This window comes from Neodiprion lecontei, chromosome 6 (genome assembly GCF_021901455.1).
Source record: "Neodiprion lecontei isolate iyNeoLeco1 chromosome 6, iyNeoLeco1.1, whole genome shotgun sequence".
In the NCBI taxonomy this organism is placed as follows: Eukaryota; Metazoa; Arthropoda; class Insecta; order Hymenoptera; family Diprionidae; genus Neodiprion; species Neodiprion lecontei.
The window spans coordinates 8,219,719-8,242,151 of NC_060265.1; the positions used below are offsets into that span (position 1 = coordinate 8,219,719).

At 37.0% G+C, this 22,433-nt stretch overlaps 1 protein-coding gene across 3 annotated transcripts in view; it reads left to right on the top strand.

Annotated features, from left to right (window-relative positions):
- Positions 1 to 22,433, top strand: part of LOC107219754 (phospholipid-transporting ATPase VD) — a 60,723-nt gene that overhangs the window by 35,818 nt on the left and 2,472 nt on the right. For 2 of the 3 annotated variants that reach the window (XM_046743722.1, XM_046743723.1), the window contains exons 5-15: positions 15,802 to 16,077; positions 16,411 to 16,579; positions 18,032 to 18,385; positions 18,473 to 18,765; positions 18,973 to 19,104; positions 19,218 to 19,491; positions 19,606 to 20,044; positions 20,983 to 21,338; positions 21,472 to 21,759; positions 21,888 to 22,139; positions 22,319 to 22,423. In XM_046743722.1, the coding sequence (XP_046599678.1) occupies positions 15,802 to 16,077; positions 16,411 to 16,579; positions 18,032 to 18,385; positions 18,473 to 18,765; positions 18,973 to 19,104; positions 19,218 to 19,491; positions 19,606 to 20,044; positions 20,983 to 21,338; positions 21,472 to 21,759; positions 21,888 to 22,139; positions 22,319 to 22,423 (2,938 nt within the window). The remainder of the gene's footprint in view (positions 1 to 15,801; positions 16,078 to 16,410; positions 16,580 to 18,031; positions 18,386 to 18,472; positions 18,766 to 18,972; positions 19,105 to 19,217; positions 19,492 to 19,605; positions 20,045 to 20,982; positions 21,339 to 21,471; positions 21,760 to 21,887; positions 22,140 to 22,318; positions 22,424 to 22,433) is intronic. The other variant, XM_015658084.2, reaches the window with a different exon arrangement.

Here is a 22,433-nt window from a genome sequence, read left to right on the forward strand (position 1 = left end):
GCAATCAATCTCGAATACCTCGAACTCGTTGCAAATATCTTTATTTCTAGCTTAGGATGAATAGAATTTAATCCTTGCGTGTGGCTTAATTGGTTTGCAGGGCCTCTAGGGTAATATCGCTGGAAAGGTGCGGATAATCTCACTTTCTACAATGTGTTTTTTTTTTTTTTTTCTCCTCTTACCAAGAATAGTTCTTAAAGGTCGACGACCGAAAGGATAACGCCGAACTCTAGGGGCTGAGTACACGGTGAGTCGCTTTTACGATGCTCGGAGAGTATCGCAGACCTGAGGGTGAATGGCTTTCGCCGCTCGTATCAAGACTTGAGAAAAAAAGAAATGAAAAAAATGGCTGAAACTTCTCCAGCAATCTTAGTCGCGAGCTATACGAGCAATACAAGCTTAGATAACAACGATTTCAGAAAAGGTTTTGTAATGAAAAGCTTAAAAAGTAATTGAACTCTGGAGTTTCTTTCTTATCGGTTATTTATGTTGTTCGAATCCTTTTGCCAGTCGATTGCAGATCCTTCAAAATTAGAAGTCTAGGAACAATTTAAGAACTCTTACAATACAACACGGCTTCAACGAGTCCGATACTATAGGATGTAAAATAAATAAATCTATGGTAAGCAATATTAGTCCGCGAAAATATCGGAATCGCATCAGAAGTCATTTTGAACGTTCTAAATTTGTGTGAAACGTTTTTTTGAATTACCGATATTTTAGATTAATACACGAATGATGTCGTTTCATTCGCGTTAATCGTCATTGGCGCAGGTGACATTGTTTAAGATTTTTTAATCGTTTTTCATCCCGATTCAGACGGTGACCCAAATTTATCCCTAATTTCGAATCACCAATTTGGAAATTTGCATTAATACCTACATCGGCACAATTTATTCCGTAGAGTTTACGACCCAATCGAGTTTCTTCCGCTCTCTTATCTCGCGAGTATCGTTCCGCATGCGTGTGGCTGATGAATATCGTACTGCTATCGAAGAAGCGATTTGAAACGAGAGCTGACTCATAATTATAAATTCTGCCCGCACAGCCAAACATCTTTGGTGTATAAACAGTAAAATTCGTTGCCTGTGTTAGTTCGTTTGTTATAAACAATACCGAATTGAATTTTACGCCGTTTATATGACGGGTTTGTTTCGGCCGTTGCTCACTCACGGAGCGCGTCGCCGGTCGTTCGATTTGCGATTTAATGCCGGCGCACTGCTTGTTTGTTATTGCAATGCCAAATGGCGCCGTATGACAGAAATTATTGATCCTTATTTTCGACACGGGCTTCTTTTTTTTTTTTTTTTTTTTTCTTCACTCTACGTCGAACAAGCAGAATTCATCCATACCGGGAACAAAAATTATCATTGAAATTAATTCGAAGAACAAGTTCAACCGGACGATGATAAACATTTTTGCACACGTCGCGACGTTATATGATCGGAAAATTTCAGATTTTTTTGCAGTCGATATTCCGAAGTTTTTTTTTTTCAGTATTTTTCCTTTTGAAGTTGTTCTTCCGTAGATACATTTTACGCAGGGATTCGATAGCACATTATTTAACGAATTTCTCATAAGGTGAAACAAAAGGAGAAAAAACAGGAAACAAAAAAAAATATATATATATCGTCACATGCGTGAATTGTTTGAATAAAAAGAATGTTCAAACTGTGTTTCAATTATTGTAGAGGAGAATACCAGGCTTGAATAATTCATAACACGTACGAATCGTCGTTAGTCTTGTATATCATATAATTATGTACAAAGATTTACTCAAAGAGTGAACAAAATAAGTATATTCACATAAATTTTATCCAATGCTTATTTCAATTACTTGCCAAAAGTATAATAGTATGGAATTTCATCTAGTATATCAATGATTATTTGTTAAGTTTGACCTAACTAAAGATAAATTGATCCAAATATAATGCGATGAAATGAAAACTTCATTCACCAAGTTTGTTTATTTCTGCGGGGATGATTTCCTGCAGGCATCGCATTCGCCGAATCGTGTTTTAAAACGCGAAACAGGATATCAGGGACGGATCGTCGTCGCCCTGGGATTTTCCCATCGCGAAATCATTCTCGATTCGTCCCTGCCGGCGGGGAACTTGATCGTCGTAACTGAAACGAAGATAATTGACACCAATGTAGCCCGACGCACTAGGTCAATATGCTCCTAGCCTTGCTCTGCGTGTCTATTAGTAGAACAGTTAAGTTTCAAATTTTTTTTTTTTTTTTGCTTTATTTTCCATTCAACTGCAAGGTTAATCATTTCGGCGAGATTTCCATGTACACGATCTGCTGCACGTTTTATTACACCAATTGTACGTTATTGTTGTGTAATTGTTGTTAGGGAAATCTGTAGAACCGAGAATCGTCAGGGAATTGAGGGGGTTCAGTTTTGTAAAAATGTCTATTTTCGTCTGGAAAACCAGGAAATGTCAGGGACACTAATATGTCATTCACGCTATATACCCTGATTGTTATTCTCGCATCTGTATTTAATATCGCGACGAAAACAGCGATGAGTGCTTTTTTATATTACGTGATCGCAAATCGTCAATAAATTGTTAATAATAGTAAAATTGTTCCGTGATATAGAAGGTTCTTTTGTATAATCTCTGGGCGATCGGCTTTTACAACGCAGTTGTTGACGTATAGAAGAAAAAATTAAAAAAAAAAAAAAAAAATAGAAAAACGCGATGGTGATCGATTCGATAGTAAAAACAACCTAATTGCAATCCGCTAGGGTGCAGAACTTTTTCGCAACGCGATATGGCGGTTTTTCATAACTGTTTGTTGGATCTTGATTTTCTATTTCTTACACTATCGTATCTCACTCGATTCGTATACGCACACGGGGCGGTGTTGAAGTTTCGAATTTGAAAAGTACCGAGAGCGCCTAATTCGGAATTATTTGCTGGCAAAACTTAAAATAAAAAAATTAAACTTTGGAGAAACAACAAAGTTTCGGATGGTTAGAAAGTCGACGGCTCAAAGTTCCGAAAATTCAAACTGCGATAGAGCAAAGTTCCGAAAAGTAAAGTTAGGATGGAGGAAAATTTGGAAAAATAAAGCTTTGATAGAGTAAAAAAATCAGACAAACCAAAATTCAGAATGACCAGAATTCCGTAGTAAGAATGTCGAAAATTTAAAACAAAATCAAAGTCGTGAAATATCACGAAATCACAAATTCATAGAACTGAAAATCTCGGATCTGTCAGAATTTCGATGTTTCAGATTTTTTGATTTTCTCATTTCCGCACTCTCGGAACTTGGAAGCGTTAGGTTCCGGACCATTCGAAACTTTGTTGTCTCGTAAAAGTTTAATTTCTTTAACCACAAGTTTCGCCACCAATAAATTCGGCATTTGGCGCTTTCGAAACTTTTCAAATTCGGAATTCCAACTCCGCCCCGCACTTACATTCGCAGATATTTGGAATCGACGAGTCACCGTGTACAGTGTCAAGTTTAACACACGCCTATATATACACCTAATAGAACACCAACTACCTGATAATGTTGGCCTTCGCCACCAATCACCGATTTTACGTCTATAATAACAGCGATTTATAGTCGCGTAGGATCGAAGAAATCACTTTTACTGTATACGCTTGTTTTTTTTTCAAATTTTTTTCACCCGAACGTGTAATTGCGAACAATAGAATCGCGACTCCTGATGTATATATATTTTATTGTTTATTCTTGGTTCGCTCTTATAAAGGGCAATTAATTGAAAACATCTTACGAAACTATTGCATAAACGTAACGATGCCGGTTCACCTTTTTCTGAACTTGTATTGTTCGGATTGGGATTTGAAAAACTTGAAGAAACCAGAAGACCGATCGATGTAGAAGGACCAAGATATCGAATTGCAATAATGCAGAAAGTTCAAGCATAGAAAATTGTTTCATGTCGAAGTTAGTAACGTTGTCGTAACGATTCATTCTTAGGAGAAATCGTCATTTCGCGATTTTGGAATTGTTTGAAATTCAGTGAACTGTAATAAAACAAAAAAAAAAAAAAACTTTTATTTTGAAATCTTACCTCCTTGAAAGTCATAGTAGAAATAAGAACACAGTGTTCTTTCCGCGATCTTTCGTCGCTACAACGTTTCGAACTTTAATTTCATAAATTTGAAATCATCTAGATCGTCGAAGTACAGAAATACGAAATATATGAAGGTAAAACCATAAATCGGTAAAATTTCGAATTGGTATAAATTTTGACAAATCTGCATTTTGGCATTGTATACTTTCTATATTTTATCCTCCAAACTACGTACTCCGGGTTACTTTACGACTTGAGGAGTTTCGGAGAACCGATAATACAGAGTTTGTAACACAGTATTATAATCGGCCAACTACGTGAGCGTAGACTAAACTCTCGTTGTTGCTGACGCCGCGTCATCTTTCAAAGTTTACGTTACAGGCATGAAATCGTCGATCTTGAGCAACGTTGTGCCACGAATTTAACGAGTCGACACCGAGCTTTGAATGGTAAACGAAAAACAACAGCAACAACAACAAGAACAAGAATAACTAACGATATCGAGATTTTGAAATCTTACAACTTTGTTGTATTAATCAACGGTTTGTCGACTCGTTTTACGATGCAACAGTATATATATCACACTTGGCGACGTACGAGGTATAGATATACATGCGATGGATAGTCTCTCCGCGCAATATCTATAAACCTAGACACCCACCTTCCATTCTGATTTGCTGTAACCTCGTGAACAGAGAGTGCAAACTATAACGATGTACGTTAATTTGCAAGGCTGATGAATATGTCACCGGAGTTTGAAACGGGTTTATACAGTACACACTGCGAAAAGTTTCGTTTCTTACAGTAACTTGAAAAATTCAGTACATAAAACAGGTATCGTTAAAAAAACTGTTTGAATATTGCTAATTGCTGTAACCATTTTGCGCTATCGTCGATCCTTTTGTGGTAATTGCAACGCAAAATCAGTTTCTGAGGTTTATTCTACTTTTTTTCAGTCAAACAAGGCTTTAACGTCTTAATGGGAAAGAATAGTAACGGTTACTAAACTTTCGGGTAACAGCTAGACAACTAATTTTCATTTTATACCTAGAACTGTATTCTTCGATTGTGGTAAAAAATGAAGACAGTTAAGGACTGAGCGGTAACCGGAACTTAAAATTTATCTCAGTGCAGTTTTATCATCGAACAGACGAGGAACGTACGCAGCTACGCGTAATTTTACAATAACCAGATAATTGCGCGGAAATATTTTCCAATGCTTCACCTCTTATTTCCAGATCAGCGGTTATACGAGAAACGGTTCTCATTGCATTCGTTATAAGGTATCAGAGATGAACGAAGTGTTAATTTTGACAGAATAATTTAATCATCAATTAAACACGATGCTTGCAAGCTTTGAGACGGCGATAGCGAGGTGTCTTTAAGATTTCGATTTATCGCCGGCTGGTAATAGCTTCCGAAGGCCGCACAGTTTGAGTCAAAGTAATCAAGTAATCCGATTAAGTCAGCTGGAGAGTAACGTCGGGGAAATGAGGATACCTATACCACGCTTCCGGGATTCTGAGTTAAGCTGCCACCTTCACGCCGTATAAATATACAACATACTGCACGCGCGTAAGACGTCACGAGGACGAGCTGAGGTGGAAACTGCACGCGTGACGCGATATTCCTCTATTTTTAACACGGTGGCCACTCGTCAGGGAAAATTCAGGGAGTATTACAATTGGTCGGGGAAAATGAACGGTGGTCCGGTGGAACGAGAAAGAACTAAGCTCGTTTCACGAAAAATCAAAATTCGACAAAATCGCACGCTACGAATTTCTAATCAATGAAGATCGTGTTGAGAAGTAAAGTGCTTTTCGGTAGAAAAAATTCCTACTATTCACGAGAGAGATTTTTCCAAATTTCGTAAACGAAACAATGCTTCCTGGGTATATTTCTTCGATAAGCGCTGCGCATCCGTAGAGATGTTATAAATAGAGCTGACGAGACGCAGGGGTTAAGGGTAAGCGGAAGGGATGTCCTGGTCTGTACGAAAGATATTCCATCTACTCGATAAGTAAGTTTCTGCATGGATCTAAATATTGCATTGAAATTTTCGTAAAATGATTTAGTCAATGTTCCGTGTAAACGTTTGCGTGATAAAATAATTTTATAAAAATATTTCTGCGCTCAAGCTCGACTGTATAAAAATTACTTTCCGTCGCCGTTAAACAGAGTGTTACCACATTTTTAAATACCGATAAATTCATAGCTTCATTAACTATTTACTCTAGTTGGCACTGTTACGTAGCCTTTTTACTCAGGAAAAGTCGAGGATTTTTTTCGACCGCTGTCAGTGGGCACCATGTCTAATTATGAAACTCGCATATACGTGCTATTAACAGAGCTTGCGGTATATTAGGTAGTAGGGTGAAACATACGAAACGAATTCATACGATAATTTACTCGGCATTATATATGTATTATACATACGTGTCTCCACCCGCATAAAGCAGGCACTAATCACCGTACGGGTCGGTGCACTCCTTCTCGGACCTTATTACTTATCACATCCTACCCTACTCGGCACAGTCTCCGCAATCTACATTCATGCGTGTATTTACGTACGTACGATCACGCTGGTGGTCCGAAACGCAATTCTAAGTCAAAGCGTTCATAGTAGTCCTCGATCTTTTCGTGCCCTGGAGGATACACACGCACAAACACAAACACAAACGCTCACTTTTCACCGTTCGTCGTCTGGGTTATGGATTTATGTCAGCTTCGGACATGAGAGACGTGTGTATGTGGGTGGGTGTTTCATTTATGGAAAAATAAACGCTAAATCGAATACAGAATTGGATATTTTCGACCTACGATGTCGGTTTTCGTCGTTCTCTTTGTCGTTGTCGGATTGCGGAGGCGATTTGAAAACCAATTTTATCCGGTGAAATTGCACAAGCTAAACACGCGTGCGGTACGTATTGATGATAATTAGAACTCCGTCGATTCGGAATACGGAATGCATGGTGTTTTAAAAGTCGTCACGGTGATTGAGATCGATCGTCGTGTGGCTCTTGGGAATGAATGTGTGGGTGCATGGAATCGATTTAATACCAGCCTGCTCTCGCCTTCTCGATTCGCAATCCAACACCGATGACATCGGCGCGTCAACGCTGACATTGACCACGAACTGTTCGTTCCTACCTTGGTACAATATATGTATGTATATATACACAGATACGTATAAATTGACATTTCCCATCACGTGTATAACACGCGTAAAACAAGCATTTGAACCAAATGAGGGGAAAAAATTATCGCCAATGAATCATTTACTCGAACCGTGACTGCAGGCTTTTTCCTCAAGCGTCATAATTTTATCATGCTCTGCGAACCTTTGCAAGGTAACTTTTTGCTTTGATTACCGCGTAAACACCGGTCAACTTTTGGAAATACCTTCATTACAGGCATACATGTATTATGTATGTACGTTACATATCTTTTGTACGCGAATGAAAGTGAAAAATTATTCAAAAAGGTTACCCGATTTGACAAGTTGATGACATTTTGAATACTCGGTGTTTGAAAAGCTTGACTTCTTCTTTCGCGCCAAATAAACAACGAACCGCTGTAATACGTGACGCAAGTTCAGGCTTGTCAAATTCACTTTGGCTTATTGATACAGTCTGCAGTAATTGTGTGGATAGTTTGTATATATACACTCACACACGTGCGTGAATTAATGGCCATTATGGTGCACAATGAATCTGCTGTTCTAATATTTAAAATCAATCTTTGATATTATTGCGATCGTCACAGTTCCTTACTCGTAGAAACGGAAGTCTGGTACATGGTATAAAAATTTTGTTTAATTTGATTCGATAGTTTGTTCCGAGTAAGCTTACAAGTCGTTCTTTCATCTCCGTAAGTTTTCTTTCCCTAAAATTTCACGTCGTTTGAAACTTTTTTTTTTATGACAATCGATTCGTTGTCTGGTGATGAAGGAAGAAAACTCGTCCGTTGTTTAATCATTTTCTATACAATGACAAATACTTTCAGATACTTCGTTCACACAATCGTACACTGTGATTCCTTTGGTCAGGAATCAATGGAAACGACAACGAGCCTAACCAGGAAACGAGCTGTATTTTATATATTCGCTTTGCTGAAATTTTCTGTCTCAATATTGCTATACAACGACGAAACACTTCCCTCGGCAATGCGTCGTTTCTCATATAAATACATATATACATATATTCAATTGCTAGGTAACACGCATCTTCAAGTAGCTTCAAACGGACGCTTCATCAGCGCAAACTGTAAGATCCTTGCTGTTACACGGTATGTGCACCGAGAATTTCGAGGCGTTGCAATCAATCAATTGGCTTTGCATCGCATTGCATCATTAAAATATTCGTGACATTGCCTGCGGTCGACGTTGAATTTTATCCGTCTTTCTTTCGAAATGTTGAATTGTTTTTCGAAATAATATATTTGCTGAAAAATTGTCGAAAATCATTGCCTTTCAGGCTTCTCAGTTCACTGCAACAGCCTGTATCAACAATACCGATATTTCGACGATCGTCGGCATCGAGCGTCGATATTCGAATTACATGACACTTGCAGGCTGCCAGGGATTCTTCGATACACGTTATAGGAATTTTATATGTATAGGTATATACCCAATACTAACCAGCCTTGAACTCGATTGATTCGTGGCGAAACCGACTACAATCGTCTCTAACCATCGCTAGATAACGCACTCTTCTTGGGTATAACGTACATAACGTCTAACTATCCTACCTATACAACTGACTTGTAGCGCTGAGAATTGAGTTACGTAATGATTTATATTACACACACACTCACACACACGTATACACGTATAGGGTGTTTATTGGAGTGAAGCAATAATTGTTATACAAGCCCCAATACCACCATTCTCTGATTCAGACAATGTGCTTCTGTCAGAGCATGTATATATATATATATATATACTAGGTATATATGGACACACACATATGATACACTGAAAGGAATTTTCAGTTTCGGTTACCGGTAAATCCTTAACTATTTTCATTTTTTATACCACAATCGAAAAATATAGTTCTAGGTAGAAAATGAAAATTAATTTTCTAGCTGTTACCGGAGAGTCTAGTATACGTTACTATTCTTTCTCATTGAGATCACGTTTGCTATATTTTCTTGCAACTGTTGCGAAAATTTAATGCTTGTGCAACGATAAATTGACGTTAAAGCCTTGTTTAACTAAAAAAGTAGAGTAAACCTCAGAAACTGATTTTGCGTTGGAATTACCAAAAAAGGCTCGACGATAGCGCAAAATGGTTAGGCTTACCTCGTTTTTCGTAATACCAACAATATTGAAACAGTTTTTTTCTAACGATACCTGTTTTGCTCAATTTTTCAAGTTACTGTGAGAAATGAAATTTTTCTCAGTGTATATATGCGTCCCGTTTATGCCTTACTAATGCACAATGTGTTGTTTCGTTAAATTGTTACAACGATTTTTCTGCCCTCTAAAGGTACCTACGTGAAGTTAGCCCCCCATTTTGAGAAATCGGAATTTTCGAAAATTGTTCCAGATTGTTCTAAGTTTGTTCTACATTGTTCCAAAACTTAATATTGATACTCTAAAGGTATGCAGGGAAGAAGAGAGGTGCGTATACGTATACCTTTTCCTGAATTCGATTTGTCGTGTAGATACGTATGCGTGTGTACTGTACATAGCGAAGAAACTATCGCGTCATGATCGATACGGAAATAATTTGTTCAATCAACGGTACAGATGGAAACGCTATGTATGTAGTATAGGTGGATATTGTATACATACATACCGTCTGTTTATTCCAAGTGCATAAACGCTACATTCCAATTCTAATTATTACGATGATTATTATTATTGTTGTCATTGTTGTCATTAAATCAGTGTACCGGAAGTAATAAAACTGATGTCATTAGCGTTTGATAGTCTTTTTTATTTTCAATTCCTTACTTACGTCACGAATGATGATGCATTCTCAAGTCTCCTTCGACATTGAACAACGTAGACGCTGGGAATAATTCAGTTCCTGATTTTAGCCAATCGATGTAGTCTTGGAGATCTATCGTGTATAATTCGAACGTAATTTGCGAATGCCAATTGTACGGGGTATTACATAAATAACTAGATATAATGCGTGATTTATTTATTACCAATAAACTTACGATACGAACACGCAATTTTCCCTGCATGTTACATGTTGTATAGTATACTCGTTGCGCATTTATCGTCGGTTCTAACGAAGATGCATTTGTTGAAATTGAATTGCGCACAGCACGCGAAGATATGATAATGAAAAAATAGTCTAACCTTGATTCATTTCTATTTCACGATAATTTCACACGCAAATGTTCACGCCTGACGATCTGAAATCATTTTTATAACCATTACAACACGGGAACGTGTAGAGGAATGCACATCTGATTTTTACAAACGCGAAATCGATACTTTCCCCGGTCAATCTTCTCAGTTTATTTATTTAGCACCTTACAGTACAGGTATTGCATGTTTATCTCTTAGCGTTTCTCTTCTGTTGTTAAGTGTGCAAAACTTTTTTTTAACACTTGTCCAAAAGTCGTTGTTCTAATCATGAAATTGTCAGTTAATTTAGCAAAATTTAATCCTTTTGTTTCTTAATTATATTATTGAAGAAAAGAAAATTGGGTCGCTAACTTCTGCAATCGTTGTTGGTAATATATAAAATTATTTGGTTAATTACAGTTGCTTGTATAAATTACGTGTATATGTATAAGTTAAAAATGACGCATTAACGGTACGACGGTGATTGAAAAAAATGAATCGTCATTGCCATTCCAAACGCATTGATGATACCTATATAATTATCATTTCACGTCCTATTATACGCGATGAAAGTATACGGTACTTCATTTATAATCACTAAATTAAACCCTGTGTAACGAAAGTGTGAAGAACGAATAAAAATAAAAAATTCCGCTCAGAGCTGCCCCAAATCTTAAAATTTCTTTTACGCAACCTGCAGACTTGATCGGTAGTAAGAAACTTTTGCGTGTGAAAATCGTTTCGCTTCCAAGAACACCGGAAGTCCGTGTATTTTAAGTAGGTGTAGAAATCATCGTTTTTTTCCATTTTGGCTTGCTAATTTTTTAATTGTATTTTTTTTTTTTAAATTTAATACATTTACTATTATTATTATTATTTTTATTGTTTACTTTATTATTATTATTTAATACACAAAGACAGAAGGAATGATATATATATATATATGTATGTATGCATAGAAAGAGAGAATACATTCTTCGGTATACGTAATTACTATACATATGCGCTGACTTTCGATTTCTCTCTTCGATACTCATCGCTTCGAAATCGATTTAAATATAGATACTGAGGGAAGTTGAAATCTTTATGATCGGCAGTGAAGGATAAATGGATGTCCGCGATTTTTGCTACCCTATCTATAATTGCACGTTTCATACACTTCATCAGCTGCATTTCGCCCGAAACATTTCTCTGCGGTATCGAAATATCTGTTTTTAACTCCCTAAAGTGAATAATTTTCTTCAATTATACTTCCATCTGGTACGTGTTGTATGAGTTACATTCTAGACTGATATAAACCGTCTTGAATTTGAAGTTTATTACTCAATTGTATAGGATTTTTATATCTATGATTTATTAACAATCGTCGTTGGTGCCGTCACGAGAAACACGTCGATAGATCTCGATTTTAACACTATATTCAATCCCAATGGTTTGCTCTTTGCTCATTCCTTGCACGATTTCGATATTTTCAAATTTTCGGGACATAGTCCGCAAAGAATTTTGCTGCGAAAAATGGTTAAACTTAAAATGAATATTTACTTGCGGTATTTTCAAGGCGTAATTACCACGAACTTTCATAAATGGTTTAAAGGATCTTGACGACCAAACAATTAACCTCATGCCTTTGGTGCGGCATAAAAGGTTGTTTGTTGAAAAATAAATGAACAATATTTGCAGTGATTTTTCCATAAATTTCTGCATCGTCTGCAGCAACGTCTTACTCTAATTTTTAAAGTAAGGACAGTGGAGGGTATTTTTTCGAATTGTTAAAAATCAAATCTATCATTCGTAAACAATAAATAGTGAGGGAGAAAAAGTTTTTTTTGTTTTTTTTTTTTTTACCAACAAGCTTTACAAGTGACACTCTTCTAACGTAAGAATACGTCGCAACATTTCTCGACTTATGATAAAACGCAAGGTTCTTCAGTTTACTGTGCGTATATTATAAAACGTGTAACGTGTACCTTGATAACAATATCGCGTGCAGTTGTGCTGCTAATTGTCAAGTCTTCTAGTTGGTCACGTTGCTTAGGCCTGACTATTTCTTTCGTCGTTTCTCTCTTTTTCTCTCTTACTTTCATTCTCTCTCGTTTTCTCTCTTTCTCTTTATATTACTTTAGTTTAGTTCGGTTTATTTTACTTTATCTTATTCTGTTGTGTTTTGTTTTTAAATTATTTTTTGTATCTATTTTATTGTAGTACCTGACCCAAGGTGAACAGAACAAAACCTATATGTCTCTTTATCTATCTCTGAGAGTCAATATAACTATTATAAGTGCAAAATATGAACAATCTAATCAAATTCAGTCATTGATCTTAGATTTTTTTTTCGGTCCTGTGATAGAAACTCGTACAAAATTGAAGCTAGCCGACAGAATTAGCAGCCAGATGTTCTAATGCTCATTCGAATTAGGCAACGAAGTTGTAAAATAAAAATTAAGCCAAGTACCTTGAATCTCCGATAGTTTCATAGAATTAAGTGGCTAAAACTGAGCTGCATTTTTCTATTCCCAAAAAGTTTAACAAATTTAGCTGCTGCCTCTGGCTGCTAGTTTCAGCTTCACGAACCTCGCCTGTATTATTCTATTTAATTGTTCGTAATTTTTTTTGTCTCAGGCTGTTATAATATTTGCAATGAAATATTCATTTTATTGGTTCGAAAAAATAACTCGTATTCTTTTTATCTTGCGATCGATCGATCAATCATTCCAGTCGTCCGCCTATCTCGGTAGAATTTTGTTTAACCGTATTGCCGCGATCGATTTGCGATTTACTGAGGTTTTTTCCCCTTTGTTTCTCATTCTTCTTGAATCGTTTTCGTATGTCACGCTTTTTTTACGTTGAACTTTCGCGGTATGTCTTCTGTCTCTCTCTCTCTCTCTCTCTCTCTACTTATCCAGTGCAGATTGTACAGCCAGATGTAGCCAGGCACGCGAGTGAAAGGACAGTCTTGTAGTGGTATAAATAAATTCTTACGACATGGAAAATCATGGTCATCCCACAAAAGGTATTCAGCACGCGGATCTCGTTGCTTATTAATTGAAAATATCAATTCAGCAATACGACTTTCGCGTACCTATACGAGCAAAAATCTAGTCGGCCGAATCCATTTCGCTTTTATGCCTATTTCTATACTCTATTATAGCGTGACGTGAAATTAGAGCGCGTGGTAGGTCATCATTCCCTTTATCTTTATTTAATCGAGACCCGGTGTGAAGGAAGGTACGAATACCGGTGCTTTATGCATGTATACTATACGTATAATTAAATTGAAAATCGATAATAACGATGCGTACGTAACGATTATAATTATATCCGTGAAAATCACTGTACATTATAGCTTTGCAAGTGTCGATGGAATTTTTTTTTTTTTTTCTTATTTTTTCCTTTCGTTTGTAAGTGACGTGGCATATGTCAATAATAATACTTTGCAATAACAATTGTTATTATTGTACCAGTTATTATTTTTAACGAGACTGAACCTGGAATTTTAGAAACGTGTCGAATAGCCATGCTTGGGCGTCCGGATTTGAAATCAGGCCAGAAGATATAGTAGCCAAGTGTTTACGGGAGTTTCTTATATGGCATTGCGAAACACATGAGTTTTCAAACTTTAAATTCGACGTTTAGGCTTATTTATTTGGCAGACAACCAGATGCAGCCGAAGTTATTGATTTTGGCGAAACGCGGAAGCCAAGCCGCCGTATGTTCGTAGGCGGGCAAAGAGTTTGGGGCGAACGTGAACGTTTATAGCGTAGACCTAGCGCAAATCTAGCCCGAGTATAATTGATTCGCTTCGTAAAATATGGCTCGTGGTATGCAATTTTAGGCGATACACGGTGGGTGTCCTATTTCCGCAAAAGTACCCTAATTATTTCGCTCTCTTCTTACAAGCACTCGAAAACTAAAGATTTCGCCTAAATCTACCCCAAAGCAATCAATTTCACTCTAAAACTCCCTTATTTTTACCACTCGGTTACTTTTTGTTCATAAACTAAAATGTGTGAAAAAAATCAATTTGATACTTGAGAACAATGTTTAAACACTTCCAAGCGTATGAACGAGAAAATAAATAAAATAAAACACATCGAATTTCAAAACTCTTTCGTAATTCACAAAATCATAATTCTTACGGGTTTAATTTATTGTCGTTATTATCTACGAAATACGTGAGCTCGTTACAAATTATTTTGTTCATAAATCTAGTTGGAAATATAAACATTGTTCTGAAGCGTCAAATTGATTTTTTCTCTCCGTTTTAGTTTGTGAAATAAAAGTATTAAAAAAAAATTAACCAGCATTGAAAATTTCGATCGTTCCTTGGCACCTGTTAATATTATCCAAAAAATATATTTATACTTACAGGGGATTTCTTTTTCTTTTTTTTTCTATAACATGAACATATTTTTGCTGTGCAATGAAAAAAATTCCAAAACGACCAAAATAACGGACAACTTAGTGTGTATCTAATTTTGCTCTGTTTGTTCGGTACTGTGAGAATATATTGGAACTCTAATACCCTCCTATTTTCACAAAGCTTCTCCTTATTTCCCCTAAAATTACCTATCTTGAATACCGCGAAGCTCGTTATTTGTACGTCAGAACTTCTTCTCGCCGATCGGTTAACGATACATTTATAATGACAATTTGAAATCGCGTAGGTATTTTTTCCCCTCATTTTTCTCTTTCTGAAATTCGAATGAAAGATTCGTCTTGGATTTCCTTCAAGTCGGAGGAATAGAAGTATATACGTATATTTTTTTTTCTGTAGAGTTATTTTTTATCTTCACTTTTTCATGGCTGCAAATCGAATATAAATATTAGTTATGTACCTCCTCGACTTTGGCTACACTTTATTATCAACGTGTTACCTCTTTTTCTTTCAAGACAGCAGACACGCTTGTATTACGTACGCGTAAAGATACAATTCGAGGCGGAGTTATTATTGGCATCGAAAAACAAGCGGATCACGCTCGATCTGACGTCACTTACATTTTAGTGAAACATTTTTCGCACTTATGTTGTATTAATACGCAAACGGGAGACGCGAGTAGCGATATTATATTAATATTGATAAACAGGTGTGGATATTTATTTTAGCGCCTGCATTACGATGATACGACGTCTTATACCGCGATATTTTTATTAACGTGATTCTTTGGACGATATAATTTATTATACACGACGATAAGTGTCGATTGGTGAAATTTCATTTTCCTTTTCATTATTTAATTCATATCCGTGCAAAATATTCTACCTCTGTGACTTCCTACGTCGATATTTGTATGATGATAATAATATTTACCGTTAAATATTTATTTACTCGTGGCGTGTATTGAACATATGCGCGGGGTTTGATAAACTTTTATTTATCGGAGGTTCGGGTCAAGTTGTTATACCACGTAGTATTAATTATCGTTTTATCTGATTACAGGGAGAGCGACCGATACAAAAAGGTTGCCTGGAAGGACGTTAAGGTTGGCGACCTCGTCCATTTGTCAAACAACGAATTGGTACCTGCAGATCTTTTGCTATTGAGAAGCAGCGATCCTCAGGGTTTGGCCTACCTTGACACCTGCAATCTTGACGGTGAAACGAATTTGAAACAGCGCCAAGTTGTCAGGGGATTCTTAGATTTACAAAATAGTTTTAAACCGTCCAAATTCCGATCGGTTGTCGAGGTAGATCAACCGAGCACAAGAATCTACAGGTACGCGTATCTGCTTACTTTATTACTTCAATTCTGTTATAATCTACGTCATAGTTGGTAATAAAAAGAAATAAATAAAAAAAATTCTCTCCCAAACTATCTTCTACAGTATGTGCATGTGTGTGTATTTTATTTTTTTTTATTTTTTTGTTTCTTATTGCCAGAACCCTTTGATTTATTCTTCCAACTCTGCTTGCGATGGATTTCTCTTTAGCACGTACGCCAATAAATTTTGTTTATACTCACATTGATGTGGCTGTTTTTTTTATTGTCTGTGTTTTTTTTTTCCCCTATGATTTTATTAACGCGACGTTTTTTTCTTTCTAATTTTAGGTTTCACGGGGCCGTGGTTCATTCCTCTGGTTCCAGGGTGCCTGTTTCGACAGAAAATCTTCTTCTCAGGGAATGTCTTTTGAAAAACACCGACTTTGTCGAGGGGATCGTCGTTTATGCCGGTCACGAAACGAAGGCTATGTTAAACAATGGCGGACCTCGTTACAAGGTTTGTAAAATATCTAAACTCGAATCGATGTTATAAATAATCTGGCAATTTCGATAACTCCCACTCATTTTATGGAAAATTAAATCTCTACTTACCGTCTGAAATGAATTCTTATCAATTCCCTGTTGTCCGAAATTCAAGTACCGTTTATATAAACACAAATTTTTACCGTGAGCAAACTATACGTAAAATTTGTTTTCTTTTCCAGTACATTCTTTATACTTATGTTAGTGGTTATTTTGCACCCCGAGCACTTCGGCGACTATGTTTACTGACCTTTTGTTTTTAAATGCCACAATTCCGCTACTGCTACCGAGTAATTACAATTTACAATATAAACGCTACGTGTAATTTACGCTGATACGATTAACGATTGACTTGCAATGCACACGCCATATCTCTATAACGTCTATATTAATTATTACCGTCTGAATTATATGCACATACTTACTTTGAATTTTTCATCTGGTATCTTTCACGCCTGTATGTATGTCTGTATGTTATTTACCCGCTTTTATCGCTATTATACCTTCCATACAATGTATAGTACTTTCATGTTGACCTGCGTCTGCGAGTAGCTTTAATTCTGTGTGCAGAGTATTATACGTTATTGTATATACGTACGTCTTATAAAATTATCAATCAATCAATTATGTCTGTTGGTGTTCGGCTTCGGAACGAGCCTATAAATATAAATTTTTAACGATTGATCACTGAGAGATTGATGATTTGTTGTAAATATATATCGCTTATTTTTTCCCTCACGCGTATTTCAAATTTTAATACGTTTATAAAAAGGGGATCGAGTTTGATTTAGCTCGAGACAAATATCGCGGTATATTATTTATAATTTTATTATCGTCTTCGTTTTTCATAGTGCACTACATATATCAGAGGCTGGTTAATCGGAAAGATATTAAACAATCTAATCAAAATTACCGGAAACGCTGTGATTATGGCATAATCTCGACCGAAAGGATGATAGTTTACGATGAGAGAGCGTCATGAATGAATCTTACGACAAAACTAATTTGAGATAGCGGGAATCTATAAATAGCAGTACTGGAAAAAAAGGAAAAAATAGACAAAATAATAGAGGCTTATCATTTCTCAATGTGTTTCGCTTGGTTGCCCAAGAGCAATTTGGATTCTCACCAATTTATTATCACTCACCCACTCAGACTGACTGGAGACAAGAATGCTGATATGAGATGAAATACTAAACAGAGATGTGCTCACTAATTCATCAACTTGCCTTGATAGATCTATCGAAGCAAATATCTTTCTTAAAAATAAAAAATCGCGTTCAAGCTAATACTCGAATTTTTTCCATCCACGTTTATCGAATCAAAGATATTCATAACGGTATATATTTTGTAGCGGTTTCGATCGTTTTCCTTTGGCAATAACAAAAGCATGATTTTATTGCACTTTTTCTTTACAATGTTTCAGAGGTCCCGACTGGAACGTCAGATGAATTTGGATGTTGTGTGGTGTGTTTTTATACTGGTCGTACTATGCCTAGTCGGTGCGATCGGCTGTCGTTTATGGCTCTCTGGCTATGATCTGCAAGTTCCTATTCCATTTCTACCAGATCCTCAGAATCCTAGTTCCGAAGGAATGCTCACTTTCCTCACCTTTGTTATTATACTCCAAGTAATGATTCCCTTAAGCCTTTACGTCACCATTGAAATGGCAAAGGTCGTGCAAGTTTATCACATTGGAAACGACAGAGCGTTGTATGATCCGGATACTGACCGCAGAGCAGAATGTCGAGCTTTAAATATCACAGAGGAATTGGGCCAGGTACAAAAAATCAAATTGAACATCGTAAGAAGTTGTTCATTTAATCAGACAGATAGTAATGAGTCCTAGCTTTCTTTTCTCTTTCAGGTACAGTACGTGTTCTCAGACAAAACTGGTACTCTGACGGAGAACAAAATGGTATTCAGGCGGTGCGCTGTTGGCGGACAAGACTACGGTCATACCGGAGAGGGAGAAAATTTAATACCGAGTATTAGGTTGAAGGAAGACTTACTCATCGGTTTATCCAGGCATAGATTACAGGAGTTTTTGATACTTTTAGCAGTATGTAATACGGTTGTTGTCAATACATCGCCGCACCATGACGTTATGAATTCTAGCGGCGTTATCGAAGAACCACATAAAAATGGAGCTCACACTAGGTAAAGGAGATTCAGAATATCTAATCTTATAGTTTCTTCCGTAATCCAGGGTTCTCTTTGTTACTTTCTTCTTTGGTGAAATATTTTACTCGCAAAAATCTGTGAATTTTTGCGGACAAAATTGAGAAACATTTAACGGAAATGGATAAAATTTTTTACAACACTGCCGAGTTTGATGAAAGAATATGTTTGAATTTTGCTTTTCAGATATGCCAGACTGACAGAGTCCAGAAGTGTCACGCCCAGTCCGCCACCGCCTGGTACGAATCTTTCGCCAATTCAATCTTCTACTGATGCTACAGCGACTGGAGATCATGCGCCACATGTGAAACTGTCAAGGTAAACGATTAGACAATAAATCCGACATACGAACGATTCGCCCAAATTATGTTCATTGAAGTATGGAAACCCAGTGAATTGGAAACTGAGCAATAATTGAATTTAAAATGTAGTTGCTTATTTGCTTACAGGCCAAAACTTCTGGGTGTCTCGTCAATTCCGGGTCTCAACATCAGTATACTTACGCGCAAGACATCACCGACACAGCATCGTAGTTCTAGTCCAGCTCATTCCGAGCCTCCTCCAATATACGAAGCTGAAAGTCCCGACGAATTAGCTTTGGTCTTAGCTGCGAGAGCTTATGATGTTAAGCTTGTGAAACGAACACCTCACAGCGCGCTAATCTCTCTGCCAGACAAGTCGACGCTGGACTTTGAGATTCTCAAGGTTTGTGGTTTGCAACCATGTTCCATACTTCTTGCACCAAGATGGTTCAGCATGCGGTTTTAAATACGCTACGTACTTTTATGAACCCATGTTAAAAAGATAATACCATTTCAGGTACTGCCGTTTGACTCAAGTAGAAAGTGTATGTCGATTGTTGTACGGCATCCGCATACCAGGGAGATTGTTATGTACACAAAGGGTGCGGATTCGACGCTCATGTCATCGCTGAACCCGAATGACGACGAATCAACGTCGAATTTAGCCAGCAAAATTAGGCAACAGCTGCATTCCTACGCTCGCCAAGGTCTTCGCACTTTGGCAATGGCTCGTCGAACTCTCACTCTTCTTGAGTTTGAAACTTGGCTCCAGCGACACAATGAGGCTGAACTTGCTACTGAAAACCGGGAAAGGCGTCTGAGAGATTCTTATGCTAGTCTTGAATCTCATCTTACGCTGTTAGGCGCCACAGGAATCGAGGACAAACTTCAGACTGGTGTACCAGAAGCGATCGCCGCTCTCATTGCTGCTGGAATTGTAGTTTGGGTCCTAACTGGTTAGTTGACAAGAAGTTTAATGATCTGGAAAACCTATATATTTCAGAGATTCTTATTTCATAAAAAAATCTCCGGGCATCTGTGAAAATTTGGATTTTACAGATTTAAAAACACAGATTACATTTTTATACTAGTTCTCAAAGTTTTCGCGTTTCATTTCTGCAATGATTAGTATTTCGTTTTTTCATTTACACCAAACGAATCAATCAATTCACGTGAAACGGGACTAAATAAATCATAAATTGACCTCGATGTTTCTGATTTTGCTATAAATTTTTTTTAAACCGGTTTCAGTACTTTTAGTTCAGTTAACAGTTCAAATATGAGGTCAAAAAGCTGTTCCGCTTGACATAGAAAGACTCAAATGTGGTTTACGTACTTCCACACTCGGTAAATTTAATGAGCTGATTTCTTCCCACTTTATGGCTTTGTGCCTTGTTGTTTGGATTTGTAAATAGTCATCACTAGTTTTGAATCGATATTAGTCGGTTGTGTTTAGACATATCTAGATATGACTGGTTGACAGCACAAGTATCAAATCGAGTAAACAACTAAAAATGCGCTTCCAGACTTACAAGAGATTTTCAAATAAAAAATGGGTGTATCAGTTAGAGCCTTACGTTGCTGCAAATAATTTTTCAGTATTTGAGTACTGTTTTTGTCAATAACACTAGTAGTTTCAGAATTGAATATTTTGGACGTTTTTCGATTTACAAAATGTCACATGCAACCGTGACAAGCAATTTTGAACGTCAACAATAGTTCATATCAGTGATTACTTCTACTCTGAATTACCTAGCTGCACAGACTCATTGAGTCTTCATACTTATCAATTAATATTGAGAATCTAGAGCTGGTGCAGAAATACTCGCGAAAGAAAATTAACTGAGTCTATTTTGAAATTTGTAAATATTTTCATTTCCACTCGTTGTTATAGGAGACAAGCCAGAAACAGCGGTGAATATTGCCTACTCAGCGCGATTGTTCTCACCATCTATGCAATTGCTTTGGTTGCAAGCACGATCCAAAACAGTTGCAGAAACCTTGATTCACGGTCATTTGGAAGCTATTGAACAGGAGCATTTAGTCGATTATTCCACCGATGTTAATGATGCTGATCCATCGGAAAGAGTTGCTCACAGAATTGGATCTCGACGACAACGTGCCTTGGTTGTGGATGGAAAAACACTTACTTTTATTTTGGATCCAAGGTCAGGACTGACTGGGCCATTCCTCGAGTTAACTCGTCTTTGTACCAGTGTTTTAGCTTGCCGGGCTACCCCTCTACAAAAAGTGAGTGATAGTTTTAGATTTCACAAAAGTTTCTCTCAGAATCGCACCATCTTTATTTCATTCAAACTTGAGTAATTTAGCCACGGTCGATACTGAATTTGTTACTATTATACGATTCTTTCTGATATTTCAGGCCTATATCGTACGCGTCGTTAAAGAACAGCTTGGTATGAGAACTCTTGCTATTGGCGATGGAGCAAACGATGTTAGTATGATTCAGACAGCGGATGTTGGAGTTGGCGTTTCTGGGCGCGAAGGCACCCAAGCCGTGATGGCTGCGGATTTTGCTATTGCTAGATTTCCGTTGCTGACCAGACTCCTTCTGGTTCACGGTCATTGGTGCTACGACAGGCTGTCTAGAATGATTTTATACTTCTTTTACAAAAACGCCACCTTTGTCTTCCTAATTTTTTGGTTCCAGGTCAGTTCGTTCGTTTTGTTTTTCTTTTTTTCATCAATTATTGTACTTCTTCAGCGATTGCTTTTTGTAAAGTATAAAAATACACCAATAATAATCTAAGCACACGTAAATCAATCTATAATTTTTAGCTGTACTGCGGATTTTCGGGAGCTGTGATGATCGATCAGATATATTTAATGCTCTACAATTTATTATTCACATCTCTGCCTCCTCTGACGCTCGGTGTTTATGACCAACTCGTCGCAGCTGGTACGCTAATGGCATCCCCTCAATTATATGGAAGAGGGCGGTTAGGCCTTGTATATCAGCCTCATTCGTTCTGGATAACAATGGCTGACGCACTTTATCAAAGCATAGTTATTTTCTTTACCACCGAGGCTGTAAGTATAATCATTACTTGATTATAAGTATATAAACATTAGTTCATAATTAGCAAGATTTTACTTATTTGTACATTGTAAAATCAGTCAATCATTGTTATTCTATTATTATGTATGGTTTACATTAATAGTACATTTCTCATTGTATTGTAGTAATTATGGATCAATTTTTTTCAAAGGCCTACCATGACTCTGATGTGGATATCTGGGAGTTTGGAACGACAATTCTGACCTCTTGCATGATCTCGATGCTTATTTATGTCGCGATAGAAACTAGGTCTTGGGTAAGAGAAG